The 24,056-nt window shown below is 41.5% G+C and overlaps 2 protein-coding genes across 2 annotated transcripts in view; one reads left to right on the forward strand and one right to left on the reverse strand.

Annotated features, from left to right (window-relative positions):
- Positions 1-479: 479 nt before the first annotated feature.
- Positions 480-10,208, reverse strand: TMEM41A (transmembrane protein 41A). Its single transcript, XM_075829724.1, has 5 exons — positions 10,042-10,208; positions 5,288-5,441; positions 3,217-3,378; positions 1,148-1,286; positions 480-1,064 (listed from the first exon to the last, which is right to left on the reverse strand). The coding sequence occupies exons 1-5, from the start codon at positions 10,143-10,145 to the stop codon at positions 850-852; spliced, it is 774 nt and encodes a 257-aa protein (XP_075685839.1). The 5' UTR covers positions 10,146-10,208; the 3' UTR covers positions 480-849.
- Positions 10,209-12,930: 2,722 nt separating this feature from the next.
- Positions 12,931-24,056, forward strand: part of EHHADH (enoyl-CoA hydratase and 3-hydroxyacyl CoA dehydrogenase) — a 35,204-nt gene continuing 24,078 nt past the window's right edge. The window contains exons 1-5 of the mRNA XM_075831209.1: positions 12,931-13,040; positions 16,069-16,172; positions 18,528-18,700; positions 20,968-21,079; positions 23,593-23,697. Of these exons, the coding sequence (XP_075687324.1) occupies positions 12,967-13,040; positions 16,069-16,172; positions 18,528-18,700; positions 20,968-21,079; positions 23,593-23,697 (568 nt within the window). The 5' untranslated portion in view covers positions 12,931-12,966. The remainder of the gene's footprint in view (positions 13,041-16,068; positions 16,173-18,527; positions 18,701-20,967; positions 21,080-23,592; positions 23,698-24,056) is intronic.

The following is a 24,056-nucleotide window of genomic DNA, read 5'->3' on the forward strand; positions in this document are numbered from 1 at the left end:
TCCAGTCCTCAATGTTGCTTAGATTTGGTTTCTACAGTACTTTGTAAAAATGTGCTGATATGTGTCACCCAACCCAACACCTATTGCTACAGTTCTAAGCAAAAAGTGGAGACCTGAGTAAGAGGAAACATACATATAAACCAACAGATGAGGTTTAATACGCTTCGAGCATGAATATTGACACAAGGTATAGGTGCGACCCCATCCGTCCCCCAAAATATTCTGTGTGGTACCCTAATGAGGGAATCCGAGGAGTCCTCGCTCCGCTCTTTAGAGTCTCGGAGGGCTTCTTCTGCATGCTCAGACATATTTAAAAAAAGGATAATTTCGAGCAGACGTCAGAAGTACCTAGAAAGCTCAAGTACCCAATTACCATTCAACGCAAAGAATCTGTTTGGCCTCCCAATAGGAAGGAGAGGTTGAGGGCTGTTTAGTGGATGCATCTGCACTTGTATTCACCCCTTGAGCTCTTAAGATGCTCTGAATCAAAAGGTGATAAAATTTATTTCCCTTTTCCACAAGACTTCTATAAAATCATTATCAAATAGAACAGACAATAGACAAGAGGTAAAAATACATCCATCAACAAACCATACAGAGTCTTACCAAAGACCAAATAGAAAAGGATTGTTTAAAAAATGACTGATCGGCACGGAGAACCCACAGTTGATTTAAGACTTTTCATGTTGAAACCTTTTCTGTACAAGAGACGCCAAGAATACCTGGCAAAATTATCCATTGCGAAACGCGTAAAGTAAGATGTGGGCACCTGTCTACAAAAAATAAAAGATCTTTTCATTAGTGTCTCTGAGATTCTTTTAAATAAGGATTCTGCACAGGGAGAAATCTTCACGTGGATTTTCTTCCATTCATCGTGTGTTCTTTCCCTTCTAGTCCCAGCTTGTGGTGACTGAACCTCTTGACAATGGTGCCAGGGATTAGAGCAACCAGCGCTATTGCCAGTAACTTCAGTAGTGTTCCCCAAGAAAACATGTCATCTAGAGATTTGATCCTTGACAAAATGGAGCCTGTCTGGACGCAGATGAAGTTGTAGGGCAGGAGACCTATATGTAAAGTGTGGAACACAAGATGACTACTTGCTATGCAGCACATACAAAATAATTTAAACTATATCATTGTTACGTACCAATAAGGACCGAGAAGAAAAACTGCCCTACTGGGATGTTCAGGATGGGCGATGAGAGGTTCAGAAACCAGTTTGGGGTCATTGGAAACAAACGCAGGAAAAGAAGAAAAAAGAACAGACCGCTACGGTTTTCTTCAATCTGCATAAAAGACATGTAAAAACATGAAAAGGACAATTCAATATCCTCGATGTGATATTTTCAGCAGAACCGTCTGCCCTTTTTTCATTTCACTTGAACATCCAGTTGTTGAAACTGGACAACCCCTTTCACTAAGAATCATTGTTTTCAGTCAAGAACCATTTCAATATTATTTTTATACGTATCCACCCGAATTACCAGTGAGGTATGTAAATGGAATTGGTAAAGTACAGTCGGTATTTAAGGTTGTCCACAAAGGTATTAGACTTTGCTAGTACCCGGCTATTGTTAGATTGTTCAGGAACCTACAAAGCAATCACGGTTGCCAACCGTCCGTAAATTTACGTACAGTCCACAAAAAACTGATGTTTTCTTCTGCCGCCATAGTCTCCGGCAGAAAAAATCACCGTCTGGGATTTTTCTCATTTTTCCAGAACGTTGCACTGCGCATGCGGCAAAATTTTTCAAGCGCAGTGCAAAGGCAAGAGTAAGCCCCGGGCATATTTTTCCGATTCTACTGGACTCTGAAAATATGCAGGCCGCTGCCAAGTCATATTTCATCTGGTATAGTGGTGTGATTTAATAACTGTATATGTATATACAGATATATACAAATTCCAGCAGCACCGGCAGCGTGTGGGTGCAAGCTCTGAGGGACAGACCAAGTCCCAGATACACAGGAATCGAAAAATGAGCAGCAACTCCAATAGTTAAGGTGAAAACAGTGGGTACTTTACTGCCCGTGCAACGTGTCAGCTCCGTCCACTGGAGCCTTTCTCAAGCCTATGGAAGAGGTATGTTCACACGCAAACGCAAAATACGTCTGAAATTACAGAGCTGTTTTCAGACTAAAACATCTCCTGAATTTCAGACGTTTTTGCAAGTACTCGCGTTTTTCGCGGCGTCTTTTACAGACGTAATTGGAGCTGTTCTTCAATGAAAAACGGCTCCATAAACGTCACAAGAAGTGTCCTGCACTTCTTTGACGCAGGCGTATTTTTACGCGCCGTCTTTTGACAGCGATGCGTAAAATTACACCTCGTCTGAACAGAACATCGTAAAACCCATTGCAAGCAATGGGCAGATGTTTGCCGACGTATTGGAGACGTCTTTTCAGGCGTAATTCGAGGCGTAAAATGCCTGTATTACGTCTGAAAATAGGTCGTGTGCACATACCCTTAGGCCTTGTCTGTTTTGTGCGCGCAAAAAACGCTGCGTTTTGCGCGGGCAAAAGCTCATTGTGGCATCTGTATATGGTGCGTGGCTGCGTGATTTTCACGCAGCCGCCATCATTATGACACTCTTGTTTTATGTTTACAAACATAAAAGCAGAAGGTGCTTTTCTGGTTTCAGTCATTCTTTTTAGTACTGTTGCGTGAATCACGGAAGTGCTTCCGTTTGCCGTGCACGATTTGCACGCACCCATTGACTGCAATGGGTGTGTGCTGCGTGAAACACGGGCAAGTATAGGACATGTCGTGAGTTTTACGCAGCGCACGTACGCTGCCTGAAAATCACTGATAGTCTGAACGGCCCCATTCACTTACATAGGTCCGTGCGACGCGCGTGAAAATCATACGCGTATCACGGACGTATAACACGTTTCTTGTGAATAAGGCCTTAGAGGGGGAAAGCTACAAGCGGAGCTGTGATTGGTGAGTCAGTCCTAGCACACTGCACAGGCAATGATTTTGTAATGGGTCCATAAAAATTTTGGCCTGTCTGTGATTTTTAGCTCAGTTGTCCAGGAATTACTGAAGTGGAGGTTGGCAACCCTGAAAGAAACGTCTCTAGCAAAACATTCTGTCAAATAAGGGACGACAAATATAATTATTCGTGGTTTTACAAAACAAGTTGCAAGTATATGGGATAAAGAAAAGATGAAGCTAAAGATGTGAAAATATCCAGGAAACGGGTGTGGGACAATTACCTTATTCTGCATCATGGAGACCTTCTGTGGGAAATACATGATTAAAACCTGCTTGCCAAATGCTTGAGACAGCAAGTAACAGAATGTGGCCCCCAGGGACGTCAGAGTGCAGCAAAGAAATAGGCCCATCCAGGGGCCAAACAACGCTCCAGCTAACAGGTTCTGCAAAGACAGAGAAATGGTTGCTCACTGAAAACAAAGTCAGCCAAGGAGTTACAATAAACACTACCAAATATAATAATACAGTCACATTGGGTTGAAGAGGCATCCCAACATATTCCAATGCCCCTACCCGGCTTACTAATATGCTCCACGTTTCAAGATCGGGTGGCGATCACTCTCATGCGGTCTCCTTGGTGAAATGATGATCTTTTGTAAATAGAACATATGCCACTACCCCATGTATGAAAAAGTCACGAATACACACGAGGTCCAGCGGAGGAATACACCACCTGAAGCTACCAGTGGAGCAGATCACTTGCTGCTCGCGTTTATTACTTTCTGGGTAATTTCACAAATAAATTATTAATCCTCATTAATGACATGACCTTCGTCGATATCTTAAAGGAAGTGGGGGGGGGGAGGGGTATCAGGCTTGCAAAACAAATAAATTGTGTAATATTGTATATCATATTTTAGAAAACTTATAATAAAAACGAATGGAAAGAGAATGATATGACCTTTGTAACTAATGATAATAGATAGATAATGAGAATATCTACTTTTTCTATACGGACGGCTTTGGTGAAAGCGGGTCCTGCGTGTCACCTCTTATCGATCACATCTAAGTTAGGCTACATTCACACGAACGTGACAGATTTATGAACTTAGATCTCATGCACACGACCGGAAGGGTTTTTACTGTCCGCAAATAACGGATCCATAGTCATCCGCAAATACGGGACGGTATCCGTAATTATGCTCCGTGGGGCATCCATATTTACAGATCTGCAAAAAATTTTGGGGAATCCATTGGCAATGCATAGCAACGCTTCCGCAATTACGGACGGCTACAGATCCACCTCCGTAGCCATCCGCAATTGCAGAAGCGCCCATAGACTTCTATGGGGAGACGGTGCCGCAATTGCGGACAAAAATGGGACATGTTCTATATTTTGCGGATCATTTCTACAGCACGGACACACATCCGTATATATACTGAAAGGTGTCTGTGACCGATAGAATTGAATGGATCCGCAATTTGATCCATAATTACGGATGAAAACGACGGTCCTGTGCATGGGGCCTTAGAGCTGATCGATAACAGGTAGATCCTGTGTGTCAGAAACACGCTGCAGGACACGCTGTCATCGAAGCCGTCAGTCCCGCTGACCAGACGGATTCCGGTTTCAGCGCAAGATACTCCAGGTATCTCTGTATCCAGGATACAGAAACTAAAAAGTTGCATTAAACACCATGTTAATCTTTTTTTTTTAAATAAAACAAAGTGTTTAAAGGTTTACATAGCCTTGAAATAGCTTTTTTTCTTCCCTCTCCGTGCCAAAAACACTGAGAATGCAGAGGGCAAGGGCAGGACTTTATTTACACACCAACAACACTCCACTATATTACTGGTGATGAGGGCAATTTAGGCTACGTTCACATGGCGGATTTTTCATGTGGAAAAATACGACGTGGAATTGGCCGAGAAAAATTTCTACTGTGGTTTTGCAGTAAAAAGTGGCGCTTTTCTGCAAGCACATAAACGCCATTCAATGGGGCTAATATGCCTGTGTTTACCCGACGCTGTTTACTCTGCTGAATACCCTGCGGAAACCAAATTAAAAAGTGACATCACTTTTTTTATTTTTTTATTAGCGGGGCGGTTTGCAATTGGGCCCACTGAAAATTTAGCTCCATCTAAACAACGGAGTGGTTACCCTATTAAAGCAATACGAGGCTTTTTACAAGTGTTTTTTACGCTGATTCCGACGTGGACATAGTTCCACCATGTAAACAGGGACTTGAAGTGACAGCCTGTTTAATGACTCGATACTAAATATTTTTTACTTTGTGAAAATATCACAGCACTAGAAAATATCATTTCCCATTAACCCAATCACTGATTTACCAGGAGGCTGGATCCCGGGATGGCAAAGCTTTGTTTATACAAGTAGGCGCTACAGAACAGGAGGGTGACATATGTTTGGTGTTCCCTCTTGTATTCCTGCAAGAAGTCAGCCAATTCACGAAGTTCATCCAAATCTGACGGAAACACCAAAGACCTGAAATGTAACAAAATGACAACATAAAATAATGCTTCAGCACAGCAGCGGATACATGCGAAACTGGTTGGTCAGAATAGAAAATATTGGGGGAGAAATGAGTAAGAGATCCCAAATAAAACTATATTCAATTTGACTGTTTTCATGGTGGGAATTAGAAAAGATTATTCAGAATTGCTTTTTTTTTTTTACGGGGAACGCAAACATTTACTAAAACAAACATGTCTTGAGAGCGATCAGGAATTATGTAAGCGACGCTTGAATTACATATATGGAATATTAGTCCTGGTCTTGTTTTCCACATTATTTCACAGCATTTATTCGTCCATCTTTTGAAGACTGAGTATTTGAGTCTAGCAACACCTAGGGCTCCGTTCACATTGGTATAAAAACTTTTGACCATCATGGATCAAAAGGAAAGCCTTAGGGCTTGTCCACATGTGGCGGAATTGCTGCGTATTTTCCATCTGGAATTGCGGATGTAAAATACGCAGCAGAACACAGTAGCAGCAAAGTGGGTGGGATTTAACAAATCTCATCCACACGCTGCGTAAAAATTCTGACTAGAAATTTACCTGCGGTGCGTATTTTTCGGACCGCAGCATATCAATTCCTGCTGCGGAAAGTGGACTGAATTGCTGCGTTTTTCAGAGAGGTCACCATCTCCCAGTATTGAGAAAAACGCCGCAAAATACACACCATTTTCTGCAGTCAAAAACGCTGGAAACGGTGAGTTTTTCCCGCAGCGGAATGTCTGCTACATTTAACCGAATTGCTGCAGAATTACGTTAAGTGTGGACAAGCCCTAAAAGAAAGTAAAAGTTCTCATTACTTTATTAATAATAATATATAGCCAGCTTTGCTATTCTGCCAACCAAAAGCAATGGCAATCTGACGGAACGGACACCGATTGAAGCCACAAGAGACAGAAATGAAAAGGAACATGATGACCTGGAGATCCAGGCAGTGAAACAATCCATGTAGTGAGAGTTTATCCCATCCACTCCTCGGCCTGTTCTCCTCCTCCCATATATTGCGATCTGATTTCTCACACACACGCACGCGCGCGCGCGCGCTCCTGCTAAACATAGCCTTAGATATACCACACCATGTTATCTGTATGGCCGGGGCTATACAGGTCATCTGATACATTTATTTTGGGGAGACCAGTGGTATAAATGATCCTACTGAAGTGCCTCTAACATGATTTCACTCCTCAAACCAAGGTTTGTTCCCAGATAAGTTATCCTATCTAGGATTTACAGAAGTTGTCGCACAAAGGACGTTTATTTGATTCTTTCCCGGCAAGAGAGGATTGTACATGTGCGGTCATTCTCTATTTGGGCACATGTGCGGTCATTCTCTATTTGGGCACATGTGCGGCCCTTCTTTATTTGGGCACATGTGCAGTCATTCTCTATTTGGGCACATGTGCAGTCATTCTCTATTTGGGCACATGTGCAGTCATTCTCTATTTGGGCACATGTGCAGTCATTCTCTATTTGGGCACATGTGCGACCCTTCTTTATTTGGGCACATGTGCAGTCATTCTCTATTTGGGCACATGTGCGGTCATTCTCTATTTGGGCACAAGTGCGGCCCTTCTTTATTTGGGCACATGTGCGGCCCTTCTTTATTTGGGCACATGTGCGGTCATTCTCTATTTGGGCACATGTGCGGCCCTTCTTTATTTGGGCACATGTGCGGTCATTCTCTATTTGGGCACATGTGCGGCCCTTCTTTATTTGGGCACATGTGCGGTCATTCTCTATTTGGGCACATGTGCGGTCATTCTCTATTTGGGCACATGTGCGACCCTTCTTTATTTGGGCACATGTGCAGTCATTCTCTATTTGGGCACATGTGCGGTCATTCTCTATTTGGGCACATGTGCGGTCATTCTCTATTTGGGCACATGTGCGGCCCTTCTTTATTTGGGCACATGTGCGGCCCTTCTTTATTTGGGCACATGTGCGGCCCTTCTTTATTTGGGCACATGTGCGGCCCTTCTTTATTTGGGCACATGTGCGGCCCTTCTTTATTTGGGCACATGTGCGGTCATTCTCTATTTGGGCACATGTGCGGCCCTTCTTTATTTGGGCACATGTGCGGTCATTCTCTATTTGGGCACATGTGCGGCCCTTCTTTATTTGGGCACATGTGCGGTCATTCTCTATTTGGGCACACGCAGTTGAATAGAGCTGAATATGGCACACAAAGACTTCGATGGGTCCCTACTGTACCCCCTTATGCCTCAGATTTTAGGTACCTTTTGTTTTTCTGTGGCATTTTGTATGGGAAAATTGCAACATGCACCACTGGATGGGACATTATAGAAGCATTTTCCCTATAGCATCGCTCCTGAGGGAGAAAATCCATAATACGGCCTGTGGGCAGCACTATACGACTAAATGCAACGTAGTGTGGAGCTGCAGGGACTTTCCGCGCGCCCTTCCTGCACATAACTCTGCATAAGACGGGCACTTAGTTATTTAGTACATGGGCTTACAATATTTGTGTCTTCCTTTAATAATGTCATTTGACAGCAGGTCCTTATAAATAAAGCTGGACATAGATGGGAGAATTGCAAGTGGCCCCCCAACAGACTAATATTCTGATATGTTTTACTACTAGGACTCTGGTCATTATAATAAAGTACAATGTGACATATTCGCACCGATGGAAATGATTATTTTTTTTTCTTCCCTGCTTATCACCCGTTCATTTGAGCTGGCCCCATGTAATACCACATCCCACCTGCAGAGGCCAGGTTAGAGCAGCTAATCACCTGGGCAGCTTTATTCTGAGAAGGGTCGTCCAGGTGGGGTCCAAAATGGACTTTTACATTTCATTATCAAATAATGTTTTAAGAAAATCAGGGGAACTGGTTGAATAAAACAGAGGGCATGGACCAACAACAAAAACAACAGATTAAACTAACCCACCAATTCATTACTAATAACCTTAATATCGATGTAACTTGGAGGAAACATGACACAACTTTAACCCTTTCCTAATAACTGTACGTCATAGTCAGCAGACAGGTGTACGGAGCCCACCTCAAACTAAGGCCGGATTCACACGAGCGTGTGCGTTTAGCGTGCGCAAAAGCTCCGTGTGTCAGCAGCGTATGATGCGTGGCTGTGTGATTTCCGCGCAGCCGCCATCATTATGACACTCTGTTTTTATGTTTGTAAACAGAAAAGCACGTGGTGCTTTTCTGTTTTCATTCATAGTTTTGACTACTGTAGCGCGCATCACGCTCGTACCACGGAAGTGCGCCCGTGTGCCGTGCGCGGTTTTCACGCACCCATTGACTTCAATGGGTGCGTGATGTGCGAAAAACGGGCAAATATAGGACATGTCGTGAGTTTTACGCAGCGGCCATACGCTGCGTGAAAATCACTGACAGTCTGAACGGCCCCATTGACTAACAGAAGTCCGTGCGACGCGCGTAAAAACCACGCGCGTAGCACGGACGTATTATATGTTCGTCTGAATAAGCCCAAACGGCCGGCATCAAAGATAACTCTGATCTCGGATGTTTAACCACTTAGATGCCACTGTCAATAGCGACTGAGGAGGGGAGAGGCCCCTCTTTCACTTCATCCCCTCTCGTCATTGCAGCCTGGAGGCCCCCAGTTCTGCTATCATTGGTCCAGAGTTGGGCTTAATAGGAGGACACTAAAAGCACAATACACTACTTATTGCACCAACAAGTTAACAATCACTTGTTCAAGTACTAGTGGGACACTAAAAAAAAAGATAAAAAAATTAGATAAGCTTTTTTGTGATCTAGGAAAACATATTAAAAGTTTAAAAAAAAATTAATTAAAAAAAAAGTTTGCAAGCAATTTCATTATTTTTTTTTTTATAGAATTGGTATAGCTGTATCTATAAAAGACTGAACTATTACAGTATATATTCAATACAAAATATATATTATATACAACATATATAATATATTATCCGACACAAAGAACGCCGCAAAGATAAATAAAATTGGGAGAACCCCCCCCCCCCCCCCCCCGCCAGAATTGCTATTTTTGGTCCAAAAAACTACTAAAAAGTAATCAAAAACTTGTATGTACCCCAAAATGGTACCAATACAAACTACAGCTCGCCACGCAAAAAACAATTCCTCACACCGCTCAATCGACGGAAAAATAAAAAAAAGTTATGGGTCTCAGAATATGGCGACACAAAACATTATTATTTATTTTCACTTTCAAGTACATTATATGACACATTAAATGGTGCCATTTGAAACATCTTGTCGTCTCGCATAGAAATAAAAAAAAAAGACATTATACGACTGTTGACGGAACAATAAAAACATTTCTTCCGCGCATTTGTCATATTATGAAGAACCGATTACATCTCCGGCGCTGATGTATTTAGCAGATAATAAGGCACCAATATTATTACATTATATACGTGTTCATTCTGCCATAGTAATAACTGGTCTGACACTAGCTGACAGCTGCCTGGACCTTGTTCACACATAAGCAGTGACTGGTATCATCTACCTGGCACATACCCGATTACAACATGACATCACTGCCTCCCACTCTGCCAGAGCCCTATTCTCAGTGCCCACCTCTCGGCTTCTTGTCCTCGGCCTGGGCGCAGACGAGTACTCAGGACATACAGGTAGAAAGTCGCGCAGCCAAACACCAACAAGAAGCCGGCCAGAGACCGCATGACGCCAGTGAGGAAGACAGAACTAGAGTACTGCGGAACTTGCTACCACCGGCTGCTGCAGCCGGGGACGTGCAAAAAGAGAGGACCGGAAGTAAAGGGGCGGTATATAGTAACCATAGTTACCGAGTAAGCCGGGAACTACAGGGTGAAAAATAACTCTCATAACTCGGTTGCATACGTTCATTTTTTCTTTTTTTTTTTAATAATTCTTTATAAAATACTTGTGTATTTACCTGTCGTTTTATAATTGTATACATCATTTTCATATTTCTAGAGTAAGATAATAAAATCCCCAGTAAATAGAAGAATTTCTGTTGTCTTCATTGCCTCGTTGAAAGTTCTATTCTGTTACTTGGTTAGCTGGATGGCGACCATTACAGCTCCTATAGGGAAAGTAAATCTGCCTAATTTTGCAGTGATATGGCAACAATAAATGTATCAATTCATAACTAGGCAGATGTGCCATTCGGGAATCTGGGAAAGCTGGATGCGATCTTTTGCAGTTTTAGAAGTTTTTTCATAAAATCATAAATTAACACTTATCCATGGGATCATTTTCTGATCACCAGGGGCCCCCACTGCTGGGATCTCTACTGACCCCCAGATCCTCCTCACTACTCCGCATTAAGGAGGAGCTTGAATGGAGCAACAGTCGAGAATGTGCCCGCCATTCTATTTGCTGTCTATGAGAAAGACGGAAACAGCCGAGCGCTGTGCTTGGCTATTTCCATCATTCCCATAAACATTGAATGGAGCAGAAGCGCGCATTCTCGACCACCATTCAATGTCCTCATCACTGCAGTGAAGCAATGAGTAGGAACCAGCAATTGGGGACCCCAGTAAAATTATCACCTATCTTGTGGAAAGGTGAGAATTTATGATTTTAGGAAAACCCCTTCATGGCATCCGCCGTATATATACGGCGCGCGCCGGGTGGGGGAATATGAAACGGGCTCACGGGCTGAGACCGCTCCATAGTGCGAGTGTGTCGGCTGTGTGTTACAGCCAATACTTCCGGGTAACGAGCGGTATCCCGTTCAAGCGTGATCCCGCTTGTTTAACCCCGTTAAATACCGCTTTCAATAGCGACCGCGCCATTTAAATTACTAAAAACAGGGGGGCGACCCCCCGTAACGTCCCAACACCCCCCCCCCCCACGGCGAGATCGGGGGGAGCCATTGGTTTGCACGGCTGCCTGGGGGCCTGACGAAGTCCCCCAGGTCCGCCATCTTTGTACTCTCCGGCAGGGCTTCATAGGGGACTGTCAGAAACGCGATATACTGCAATACATTAGTATTGCAGTATATCGTGCAAGCGATCTAACGATCGCTGGTTAAAGTCCCCTAGGGGGACAAGTAAAAAAAGTAAAAAACAGTAAAATAAAGTTTTTTTAACAAATAAAAAAATGTTAAAAAATTAAAAGCTCAAAAAAATACCCTTTTCCCATTTTCCCTCAAGCACAATGTAAAAAAATGAAAAAGCTAACATAACTGGTATCGATGCGTTCCTAAAAGTCTGAACTATTACATTATATCATTATTTAGTCCGCACGGTGAACGCCGTAAAAAATTTAAAATGAAAAAGATCAGAATTGCTGTTTTTTGGTCCCTTCTTCTCCCACAAAAAATAAAATAAAAAGTCATCAAAAAGTCTCATGTACCCCAAAATGGTACCAATATAAACTGCAGCTCGCCACGCAAAAAATAAACCCTCACACGGCTAAATCGACAGAAAAATAAAAACGTTATGGCTCTCAGAATGTGGCGACAAAACTCAAATTTTATTTTTAACAATCAGTTTTTTCCTTGTAAAAGTAGTAAAACATAAAGAAAACAATAGAAATTTAGTATCGCTGTAATCGTATTGACCCGCAGAATAATGTTAACATGCCGTTTTTACCATACGGTGAACGCCGTAAAAACAAAACCACCCAAAAGGTTGAGGAATCGCTGTTTTTTTCCTATTCCACACCACATATATTTTTTTCTCATTTCCCACTACATTATATGGTACAAAAAATGGTGCTGTGAAAATCTACAACTCGTCCCGCAAAAAACAAGCCCTCATACGGCAATATTGATGGAGAAATAAAAGAGTTATAGCTTTTGGAAGGTGCGGAGGAAAAAACAAAAGTGAAAATCCGAAAAATGGTTGCGGAGGGAAAGGGTTAATGATGAGGGAAATGCAGTTTAATTTCCAGAGACATTTCAACTTTTCAGTTAAAAAGGGGTTTTCCCATCTCTAGAATGGGTCCCCTGTCCCTCCATCTGCCGCTGGGGTCCGATCACAGGTGACGAGATGACCGCCTCGTCTGGGACTTGGGAGAGATTTATCAAACTATTGTAAGAGAAAAAATCCTAGCTGTCATTATTTAGAGGCTATTTGGATACTGATAGCAGCAATCTGATTGGTTGATATGAGCAACTTCTCCCTTTGCACTAATTTTGATAGATCTCAATACTGTATGTTTATAGTTATGAGCTCATTACTGGTCGTCATGTAAGAAAATCATGTCAGCCCTCTGTACTACACACTGTAAGGTTCCTATACTAATGGTAATGGGTTGTATTTCTGCACAAGATTACAATGGAAACATCTTATTGTAGTCACAGGCTCTGACAGTCTACAGCACACCTGCACAATGTAAATACAACCCACCCGCCTGTCATCATAGCCACTCCCACTAAGCTACTGATTGGTCTGCAGACAGAGTAGCTCCTGTTGCGATTGGTTTAGGATTGGAATGGGTGGATTGTTATGGCTGCCTTTTCACCCTGTTTTTAGCTGGTGAACTTTACTCCTGGGCTGAAAGGTGGTGAACATGGCAGCGACACGACGTCTGTCCCACACAGTGGCCGTGATCACCATCAACCACCCTCCTGTCAATGCATTAAGGTAACTGCTGGAACTACAACTCCCGGCATGCATAAATATACTTGTAGTTCCACAACAGCAGAGCAGCTGGTTACGTGATAAGCCGAGTTTTGTGGGTAAATTCCAAAACCTAATGTTATGCAAATGTGGAGCTTTTGGGTGAATTGTGAGACTTTATACTTGTTTTTCTGCTCTGTATATTATATGGGGCTATTACACAAAAATTATTATTAGTCGTGTAACTAGATTTAATGGTTTCAATAAGATCGATAAAACTACCCCCCCCCCAGCAATTCGTACATGTATTAGTCCGTCAAAGGAACAGATCCCTTTAATTTATGGCATACCAAATGCCCTAAGAAAAGCAAGCCCATGGTGGATGTTCCTGCCCCCACGTTTGTGGTGCTCCTACAAGGCTACGCTCACATGGTGTAATTTGGAGGTTGGTAAAAAAAATGGTGCGTAACACACCTACGTGAATTTTCATGTGTTTTTGATGCTTTTTTTTTTTTTTAAATAGTTTTTTCCCTCACATTGAATTCAATGGAGCACACAACGCGTAAAACACAGCAAGAATTGACATAGCACTTTTTTTTTTAACCCCTTGCCGCCGCAGCCCTTTTTCAGATTTTCGTTTTTTCCTCCCTACCTTCCAAAAGCCAAAGCTTCTTTATTTTTCCGTCGATATAGTACTATGATGTACTTGATTTTTTTGAGGGACGAGTTGTAGTTTTTCGTAGCACCATTTACTTTGCCATATAATGTACTAGGAAACGGGGGAAAAAATTATTTGTGGGGTAGAAAATGAAAAAAAAACAGCGATTCCTCCATGGTTTTTTGCGCGCCGTTTTTACAGAATTCTCTGTGCAATTAAAACAAAGTGTTAACTTTTTTATGCGGGTCAATACGATTACGGCGATACCAAATATATATCGTTTTTTCTCTATTTTACTACTATGGCGTTCACCGTGCGGGTTAAATAATTATATATTGTAATAGTTCAGACTTTTACGGATGCCGCGATACCAATTATGTTTATTTTTTTACTATGCTCTAGGTGGAAAATGTTATTTTTTTTTTAACTTTTTGTTTTTTTTTTTACATAAAAAAAACCTTAAAGCGGCTCTGTCACCAGATTATAAGTGCCCTATCTCCTACATAATCTGATCGGCGCTGTAATGTAGATAACAGCAGTGGTTTTTATTTTAAAAAATGATAATTTTTGAGCAAGTTATGAGCAATTTTAGATTTATGCTAATGAGTTTCCTAATAGACAACTGGGCTTCTTTTTACCAACTGGGCGTTGTGAAGAGAAGTGTATGACGCTGACCAATCAGTGACCAATCAGCATCATACACTTGGGCTGGAACAATAGAAGTGTATGATGCTGATTGGTCAGCGTCACACACTTCTCTGTACAACGCCCAGTTGGTAAAAAGTAAAAACACGCCCAGTTGTCTATTATTAAGAAAGTAATTAGCATAAATCTAAAATTGCTCATAACTTGCTCAAAAATGATCGTTTTTCAAAATAAAAACCACTTCTGTTCTCTACATTACAGCGCCGATCAGATTATGTAAGAGATAGGGCATTTATAATCTGGTGACAGAGCCTCTTTAACTAATATTTTTAAATTTTTTTTATTAGTCCCCCTAGGGGACTTCAACCAGCGATCGTTCGATTGCTTGCACGATATACTGCAATACTAATGTATTGTGGTATATCGTGATTCTGACAGGCATCTATTAATAGGTGCACAAAAATGGCGGACCTGGGGGCCTTCATTAGGCCCCCAGGCAGCCGTAGCAACCATCGTGATGAGCTGTTAGAGGGGGTCGCCCTCAGCACTGACAACCCTGTTGCTCTAAACAGCTCATTTGCATATAAAGAATAAGCGTATATTTCTGCAAAAGCAGCCACGCAGCTGAAAATGGAAAACCGCGTTATATTCAGGTGAGGCTACACTATATTACTGTGCCGCTGCTTTTTATAGGACAATTTCTGGTGACAGACTCCCTTTTAAGGGGTTATGTGGGGATTGAAAATTATTAGCAGTGTACTCGCTGCACTATGTGAGTACACTCGCTAATATATACTCCGGTCCCCGGTTGCGATGATTATGACATGGTAATAGATTTTTATAGCGCTGGTGGGGGACATGAAAGTCCAGTGGCACAGTCTTTCTTCATGACGACTCCACTCTTAGTCATGTGACCGGCTCCGCTGTATTCGATGTAATCGCTGTACTACTGCTACCGCGATTACAGCGGGGCCGGTCACATGACGAAGAGTCATGAAGGCACACCGTGCCACTAGACTTTCGGTCCCCCGCCAGCGCTATAAAAATCTATTACAATCATAATCAGCAGGACGGGGGACCGGAATGTATATTAGCGAGTGTACTCACATACTGCAGTAAAATACACTGTTAATAATTTTCGGTCCCCACATAACCCCTTTAAGTATTGATTGGTGCAGCGGCATTCAGGGCACGCAGTATATATCTGAGATCAGGGTGGGGGTGCTCAGCCGATGCAACCACTGTCTGGCCTGGTGACTGATACCCTTCAATAATATTTATTCTGTTAAAATCTGGTCCCTGACCATAGTGTATGTATATCAGAACAGGCTGCTCTATGGATAAAATACATACATGCAGATCTATGTATCCATACTGTTCACAGCCTGTTGGGACAAGTATATTAAAATGAACATTGGCCACCGCCTGTAGTGGCAGTACCCAAGATCAATGCTCAGGGCCCAAATTATACCACAATATATAATGACATTGGCACACTGCGTGTTCTATATATGTCGATCAAAATGTGCAGAAATAGGGTCTTTCATAGAAACGGTATTCTTTTAATTTGCTGCTTTAGTGCGATTTCACCCACAGAACAGCCCCAAACTCCTGATATCGGGTGGATAGGATTCGCACACTATATGCTCCCCTGCCAGAGGCTTTCTTTAACATTTTATATTTCCTAGCTTGTACAAAGTGTAATCTTTGTAGAACTTGTTCTTCCTCATATTTCTTTTCCTTTCCCAGCGCATCTGTTCGTCACGCACTAGTGAAGGAATTTGGAGAAGCCAGTAAAGACCCCTCAGTGAAGGCCATTGTGCTGTCTGGGGCCAATGGGAAGTTCAGTGCAGGTATGTTTTCTCCCCAATATGATTTCTATAATTTATTTCCCCATACTTAACCAACACAAATATTTTAGCCACAAAAATGAAACTAATTCCGGCGCTCACACAGAGCCCCACCAGAGAATACCCAACTACAACATCAAATGTAATAACTGCTGAATGCTAGCAACAAGACGCTGCACCACAACATGAAATGTGGAATGTAACAATGAGATAAAAGGGAGTAAAAATACTGAAGCACGAACCTCTCACAGTAACATAACATAGGTGAAAAACCGCGATGCAGAGAAGATGTAGTCCAGGTATAGTGAGTTATACTGTAGTCCAAAAAAGAGGTATTGATAGAAACTGAATAGTACAAGTAACGCTGGTAGAGCCAACACACTCAATACAGCTGCAATCTGCGGAGTCCACCCTGAACCGGTGGCATCCCACTTGGACTACAAGTCAGGAAGAGCTGTGACATCCCAGTGAAAAGTAAGATGTGTGTAGTGTGACAAGTACTGTACTGCAGGTTTGTCACAATACACACCTTTTTACTGTAACGTCACAGCCCTCCCTGACTTGTGCGCAACATGGGACGCCGTCGGTTGAGGGTGGACTCTGCAGATTGCACCTGTACTGCCTGTTTGTTCTATAAGCGGTACTTGTACTATTCAGTCTTTATCAATACTTACTTGGCAGGTGAGATTGGGGCTTTCTGGCCAAGTTCTTGCTCCTTGGTCCTGTGGCTAAGATCGTGTGTAGTAGTAATCTCTGCCGGTGGGGTGACGGCCATCATAGTGGGATGACAGAACGCCGACGAGAGGGGCAGAGAACCACACAATCGATGCCAGGGGTCGCGTAGCTGGAAAGTCTGAGTTTTTCCAGGAGTGGTGACCCTGGGATGCCCAAACTCACTGGGGGTGGAATCCCAATGAGTGATGGCACATTTGCACGCACCTTTGTTTTCCTGGCCTTGTGGCTGGGAAATGAGGAATTTATATATCTGGCGAATGTCCAGGCTGTATCACAGCGCACATTCACTTATTTAAAATTGTTTTTCACTGCATGTTACGTTTGTCACAAGGATTTCTGGGATGCGGTCCCCTTTTGGGACCCTCCTGAGGTCTAGGGGGAAAATGTGTATCCATATGGTTCCTTTTTCCCCTGCAACCCGGCCTCCCTTCTTCTTCTGAGGAGGGGAGGTGCAAACCAGATATAGGCTCCTAGGTGGACCCTGGGGTGGCAGCCCAGGTAGAAGCCTAGGAGAGTTGTTGGGTTCATCCTTTGGGCCTACGTTTTGGAGGTTCGGGGGAATGGTTACGCAGGGCTGCTATATACCGCATCCTTTGCGCACTTTTTTGTATGCACCTCTGCGCTTTTTTTGCACTTCGGGTGACAGAAAGCACAACTCGGACTTTGAATTTTTTAAAATTTTTTTTTTTTTAGTCTTTATCAATCCCGCATTTTTTGGACTACAGTTTTAACCCCGTTATACCTGGACTACATCTTCTCTGCTCTGCTGTGTAACGTGCTTTTCCACCTATGATACACTACTGTGATAGGTGTGCATCAGGGTTTTCCTCCCCTTTATCTCATTGTGACATTCCTTCATGTTGTGGTGCAGCCTCTTGATTGTAGCATTCAGCAGTTATTACATTTAATGTTGTAGTTGAGTTTTGTCTTTGGGGCTCTGTGTGAGCGCAAAACTTTCACCCTTCATTTTTTGTGGCTTACCTTGTTGCAGTCATTCAGGCTCTGACTGTTCTGTATCTGCAGCTCCTTCTAATTTCATATTGACCTTCTCAGGTGTGACATTTGTATAAATATATTAGCAAATTACCTAAGGGGAATCTGCCAGCAAGAAGATTTTGTCGGCGCCATTTATTAGATCTGAGTGTAAGCATTTAAGTTTTTATTTATTTCAGTCTTTCTTGTGTCTGAACACTATTATTTCCAGTGCCGCACTGTACTCTCTGCTGGCGTCGGGAGCATGACGTATTACATACATCTTTAGTAGTGAAAGAGTTAAAGGTATTGTCTGGGATTAGAAAATAATCACTTGAATAGAGCTGAACTGCAATACCAGACTCCGTCCATGGTCAGGAGTGGAGCTGTTTCTTGCAAAAAAAAAAATAGAACCTTTTTTTTCTTTTCTACTGTCAGAGAGCCACTTAAATAGCAATTTGCTTATCTAGTATATTTTGTTTGATGGCTGCAGCATTTGGATAAGATTGGTAGGCATTGGGTAGTTTTGTCATGAACAGTGGGTTCTGTATAATTCCTCCCACCCTGCGTGTATTATCAGTAAGCTTTCTGAGGAATTGTTATATGAGTAATTCTCTATTCTATTTGTGTTCGTCATTTTTATGTTCTCAGGTGCAGACATCCGTGAATTTTCCACCTCCGCTTTGAAAACCGTCTCCTTAGAAGATATTAATGCAACAATTGAATTTAGCAGGAAACCCGTAGTGGCTGCAATTGAAGGAGTTGCACTTGGTGGAGGGCTTGAGCTAGCCTTGGCATGTCACTATAGAGTGGCAAGTGCTCAGGTAACTATTGCTACATAATACTGCATATTGTAATCTCTGGCTTATCATTTTATATCGTAGATATAGGAAGCTAATAAAGATCTTCTAACTCTTTTTTTAAAGATATAGCTGGCATTTTAGGGAAAAAAATATTTAGAAAATTGCACATTTACGAACAACAAAAAGGTTGTGTATTGTATTGTTAAATCGATCAAATGATCGTATGCCCTCTAGTAGTTTTAAACAGAAGTTAAATATAATGATAGAAAATAACAATTACAAAATATTTCTAATATGGAAAAAATAACAACATTCAAAAGTACACAGAATTGGTATCTGCACAGTTGTGCATAGAATACAGAGCGTCTGTATCTCAAAAAGTAAAAAGAATTTTGAATAAAACTGATTATAAAGTTGAACAAATCACCCTTTTTTTTTTTTTTTTGGGAGCCGATGGATTGCTGGGGCGGCATGGGGCCTAGCAATGACCCCAGGTCTGCCATCTTGGTACACCTGTTAGGCCCTGCCTCTAGCATTATGCTGACCATTATAATACACAGAAATACAGAAGTATGGCTGTGAATTATACCGGCGATTATATGATCACATGATCAAGTACCCTAGTGGTCCAAAAAAAGTAGGGAAAAATGTAATAAATAATTAAACAAGTATAAAATCGCCTTTTTCCCCCTACGCATTGCTTTATTGTTTAAAAAAATGCAAACAAGCAAAAACCTACACATAATTGGTATCGCCGTGTTATTAATGACTTAAATTATAAAATTATCGTCCTATTTGATCCCCACGGTAAACCCTGTAAAAAAAAATGAAAAAAAAAAAATGGCAGAATTGCTTTTTCATTTTCTTTTCCTCCCGCCTCAAAGAAAACAAAAAGATCAAAAAAAAGTGCGTACCCCAAAATGGTAACTATGAAAATGTCCGCTCACCCCGCAAAAAATAAGACTTCACACCGCTCCATCGACAGAAAAAAACAAGTTATGGCTCTCTGAATATGGCGATACAAAATTAAATTATTTGTTAAAAAAAAAAGTTATTGTGCAAAATTAGTAAAACATCAAAAAGTTATATAGATTTGGAATGGCTGTAATCATATCGACCCACAGAATAAAGTTAACATGTCATTTATACCACATGGTAAACGCAAAAAATTGCAGAACAGCTGTTTATTTATTTATTTTTTTTCCCCTCCCTCCAAGAAATATGAATCCGTTTTCAAATTCATTATATGTACCCCAAAATGATGCCATTAGAAAATACAAATTGCCATGCAAAAAATTTGCCCTCACCCGGCAGCATCAACAGACAAATAAAACATTTATGGCTTTCAAAACGCAGGAAAAAAAACAAAAATAAATAAATCACCGCGTCTTGAAGGCCAAGCTTGGCGGCAGCAGTAAGGGGTTAATCTCTACATTCAATTGGAAAATCGGCCTGTAACTGGCACATTGTGATGGGTCTTTCACGCTCTCATTGTTGGTAAATCTACTAGTGTGTTAAAAGCTGATACAAATTGAGGAGCAGGGGCATATGCAAAGATCTTCTAGTAGGGCACAGGGAACCCATCTGATCCGGGGACCTTTCCCGATTGTGATGATTTGAGCACTGTCCGGAACTCTTTTTCCGATGTTGGGCGTTCAATGGTGGCCAGGTCTTCCATTTGAATCCTAGGCATGCGAGCATCTGAGAAGTGTATTTATTTTTTTTCATTTGTTTGTTGTTTTGTTTCATACAAGCCTTACAATTTGACAGATAAAGTTAATCCAACTATCCAATGCCGCAGCAATCTCTTGTCGGTAGGAAAGCTCATGTTTCCAATGTCACATGATCCATCACTGTATGACTTCTGTCATTCTTGTTGCATACCCTATTAGTTGCGGAAAAGTGGATGAGATAAAACAAATCTCATCCACACCCTGCGGAAAAAACACTCAGAAATTGACCTGTGGTGCTGAATTTTATTCCGCAGAATGTCAATTGTATTTGCGTAAGCGCTGCTTATTTGTTGTAGTTCTCCCACTGTATATATGTTTTTTTTTTTTAGCCTGTGTTTTGGTTTCTATTCACCGTCTACAATTGTACTTTTTTTTTTTTTAAATTGTTGTTTGTTAAGCAATTAAATTATGATGCTCAATAGGACGTAGACTGATGTGTATCAATAAAAAAATGTTGTTACAGTTATATATAAAAATATCTTGACACTGTATAAATAATCATATTCTATCATATAACTGTGTTTAGCGTCTTATCGTGCTTTGCTTTGATTACAGTCCCGGGTGGGTCTTCCTGAAGTACTAATTGGCATTCTGCCAGCAGCCGGAGGAACGCAACGCCTACCTCGGTTAATTGGTGTTCCTGCAGCTCTAGATGTAATTGTACGAGGTGATTATTTTTTATTGTTTGCATAATAAAGGAAAAGTGTAACAGAAAATAAACTCAAAATCACAGAAAAGAAGACCATACTTAGACACAAGGGCAGGTTAACACCAGTTCCCACCAGGATGCAGACAAGCCAGAATGCTATATGAAGGGAGGTCATATAGCATTGCAAAATATTAATGAATAGCCACTCAAATACCTATCATCCATGAGTGGCATAGCTGCTTAGAATTACAATTGCACACAGATACGGCTTCCATAAGGTGCCAGTCACATGGTTATGTGTAGTGCATCATGCTGGCTAACAGCCTATTGGTAGAGCCCATACTATTAGATCAGACGGGCTGCCCAGTACCACACACAATTCTGACACCCCATTCAAAAATGATAAACACAAGGTATTGGTTGATATTTTTGCCAAAATACACAAGCTCGCAACCCACGTCAAGGGTTCTCATCGTCTTGCAAGTCCCTACACTAATATCACAGAAAATTAGATAAAATCTTGCGTATTTTGTCCAAAATATCTGCATCCTGAAATTTTCGGAAGGGTAGCTATCTAATTTAATCCACATTTGCAGCTTTCAATCAATAGTTACTTTTTTTTCAATGAAGTAGTAAGCACAAAAATATGTCTCTTTAATCCTCATGTGCAGTAACTCTGTGGAACCTTTAGCTTCAAAGATTAGCCGTTTGTGATTCAGTCCCGTCCTTTTTCTTAATTCACTAACCAGAAGCATCCGGGTCCCCTGGCAACTGCAACGTTTAAGTGTATCTTCTCTGCTGTTTACTAGGTTAGAGGCCACGTTAGGCCTGCAGCCTATAAGGTGCTGGGACAGGATCCCTGCAGTTGCGCAGGCTGGCGTGATGACGTGATCATTACCCCGGCCTATGCAAGGGTCCCGTCTCAAGAAAAATTGTTTGCGGTGGCACTATGTACAAGTGGGGGCTATGTGGCACTATGTACAAGTGGGTGCTATGTGGCACTGTCTACAGGGGTGTGCCCCGGTGCCTTTTAAAAGGGTTGTCTCACAAAACACATGTATCCCCTATCCACGCCTGCTTGAATTGGTGCTATTGGATTTCATTAACTAGCAAATTAAAAACAGATAAACTTTTTATTTATTCTCCCTTTTTTTTTTTTTCTTCAGTTTCATTTATAGATTTTAAAATACTGAAAGATCAAGGGTAATCGCAGTGCGGGGTAGTCTGATTTATTTTGATGGATAATGTGATACCTGTTGTTTATATTGGGTTGTTGTCTATTAAGCTGTTGTCCAGTGAATAAAAACGATTTTTAACCCCTTAATGACATGTCACGTAATAGTACATGACCGCCGTTAGGGGGAAGCATGGTGTGGGCTCATGGGCTGAGCGCGCTTCATACTCAGCGGGTGAAGGCTGTGTTATATAGCCGACATCTAACTGCAATGGGTGGAATCAAACATCACTTTGACTCCGCCCGTTTAACACCTTAAATGCAGCGGTCAATCGCATAATTAATTTACATTTCTAGAATCAGGAGGCGCCCCACTCCAATGTGCCATCACCCCTCCCACCACGCGATCGTGGGGTGGCGATAACTGGCATGGCAGCCTGGGGGCCTAATAAAGGCCCCCAGATCTGTAATCTTTGCACTCCTTTGAAGCCCTGCCTCTGGGCAGGGCTTCAATGGAGACTCTCAGTGTCACCATATACTGGAATACATTAGTATTACAGTATATTATGCAAGCGATCCAACAATTGCTGGTTCAAGTTCCCTTGGGGGACTAGTAAAAAATTGTTCAATAAAGGTTTTTTTTAATGTTCCAAAAAATATATATTAAGAGTTAAAAAAAACAAACCCTTTTCCCATTTTTTTTTCCCTAAAGCAATGTTAAAAAACAAACAAACATCAACATAACTAGTATCGCCTGACTAAAAGTCTAAAAGACTACTAAAAGTCTGAACTATCACAATAAAGTGTTGTTTAACCAGTTCAATGAACGCTATAAGTGTGTGTGTATGTGTGTGTGTGTATATGGATATAAAAAGTGATAAGAAAAATTGCAAGTACCTCAAAATGGTATCGGTGTGAACTAGCGAACTACAGCTCGCCCTGCAAAATTTAAGCCGTCACACCGCTAAATTGATTGAAAAATAAAAAATGTATGGCTCTCAGAATGTCGCGACACAACATTTATTTATTTTTTTTGTTAGCAAATGGCTTTATTTTTTTTAAAAGTAGTAAAACGTAAAATAAAACATATAAACTTGGTATCTAGTCATATCAACCTGTAGAATAAGGTGAATATGTAGTTTTTACCGCCTTATTGACTCCGTAAAAGCAAAACCCCCCCCCCAAAAATTGTGTTATCGCTGTTTTTTTGGGAATAACCTATTTCCACGTTGACCTGGTACGCCCAGATATGTCACCACTATTGCGCCCTGCCAATTAAATTAACGACAAGGTTGTTTGTTACAAGACCCTCCTGGAATAACTTGTGCTCTATTTTTTATTTTTTTTTACCCCGCAGGAAGACACGTTCCTGCCACTGAAGCATTACAGCTGGGCATTGTTGATGAAGTGGTACAGGGTAATGTTGTTAATGCAGCCATACAGTTGGCCCGCAAGGTTATAGGTAAGCGAGTATGTATACATCAATTTCTAAAATTTTGTGCCACTTCCACATTCTCTAGGTGGCTTTTTCTAGTCTCAAAGCACAAGACTTCACAATAGGAACCACAGATGTGCTGTTGCAGGCAGAGAATAGAAAGGCTGTACTATGTGTGAACCATTTCTCCTACTTCTCACATACAGAACATCAGGATTTTTAAAGCGGATCTGTCAACCTTATATGATGCCCTATTTAAGAGCCGCATGTTATAGGGACAGGTCCGCTGTACTATTAGTGAAAACACCACAAAATAGTATTGTGCCGTTTGGTTAATAGCACCTAACATAGGATTCAGCGTACCCATAGTTATGAGTTTGCTGTAT

The sequence above is a fragment of the Rhinoderma darwinii genome, chromosome 6 (assembly GCF_050947455.1).
Source record: "Rhinoderma darwinii isolate aRhiDar2 chromosome 6, aRhiDar2.hap1, whole genome shotgun sequence".
NCBI lineage: Eukaryota > Metazoa > Chordata > Amphibia > Anura > Rhinodermatidae > Rhinoderma > Rhinoderma darwinii.

Coding starts and splice junctions, on each gene's coding strand:
- TMEM41A (XM_075829724.1), bottom strand. CDS start 10,145: ATGCGGTCTCTGGCCGGCTTCTTGTTGGTGTTTGGCTGCGCGACTTTC. Junction 3,379..5,287: donor TCCCGGGATCCAGCCTCCTG/GTAAATCAGTGA, acceptor CTGTCTTTGCAG/AACCTGTTAGCTGGAGCGTT. Junction 1,287..3,216: donor TCTCCATGATGCAGAATAAG/GTAATTGTCCCA, acceptor TCTTTTATGCAG/ATTGAAGAAAACCGTAGCGG.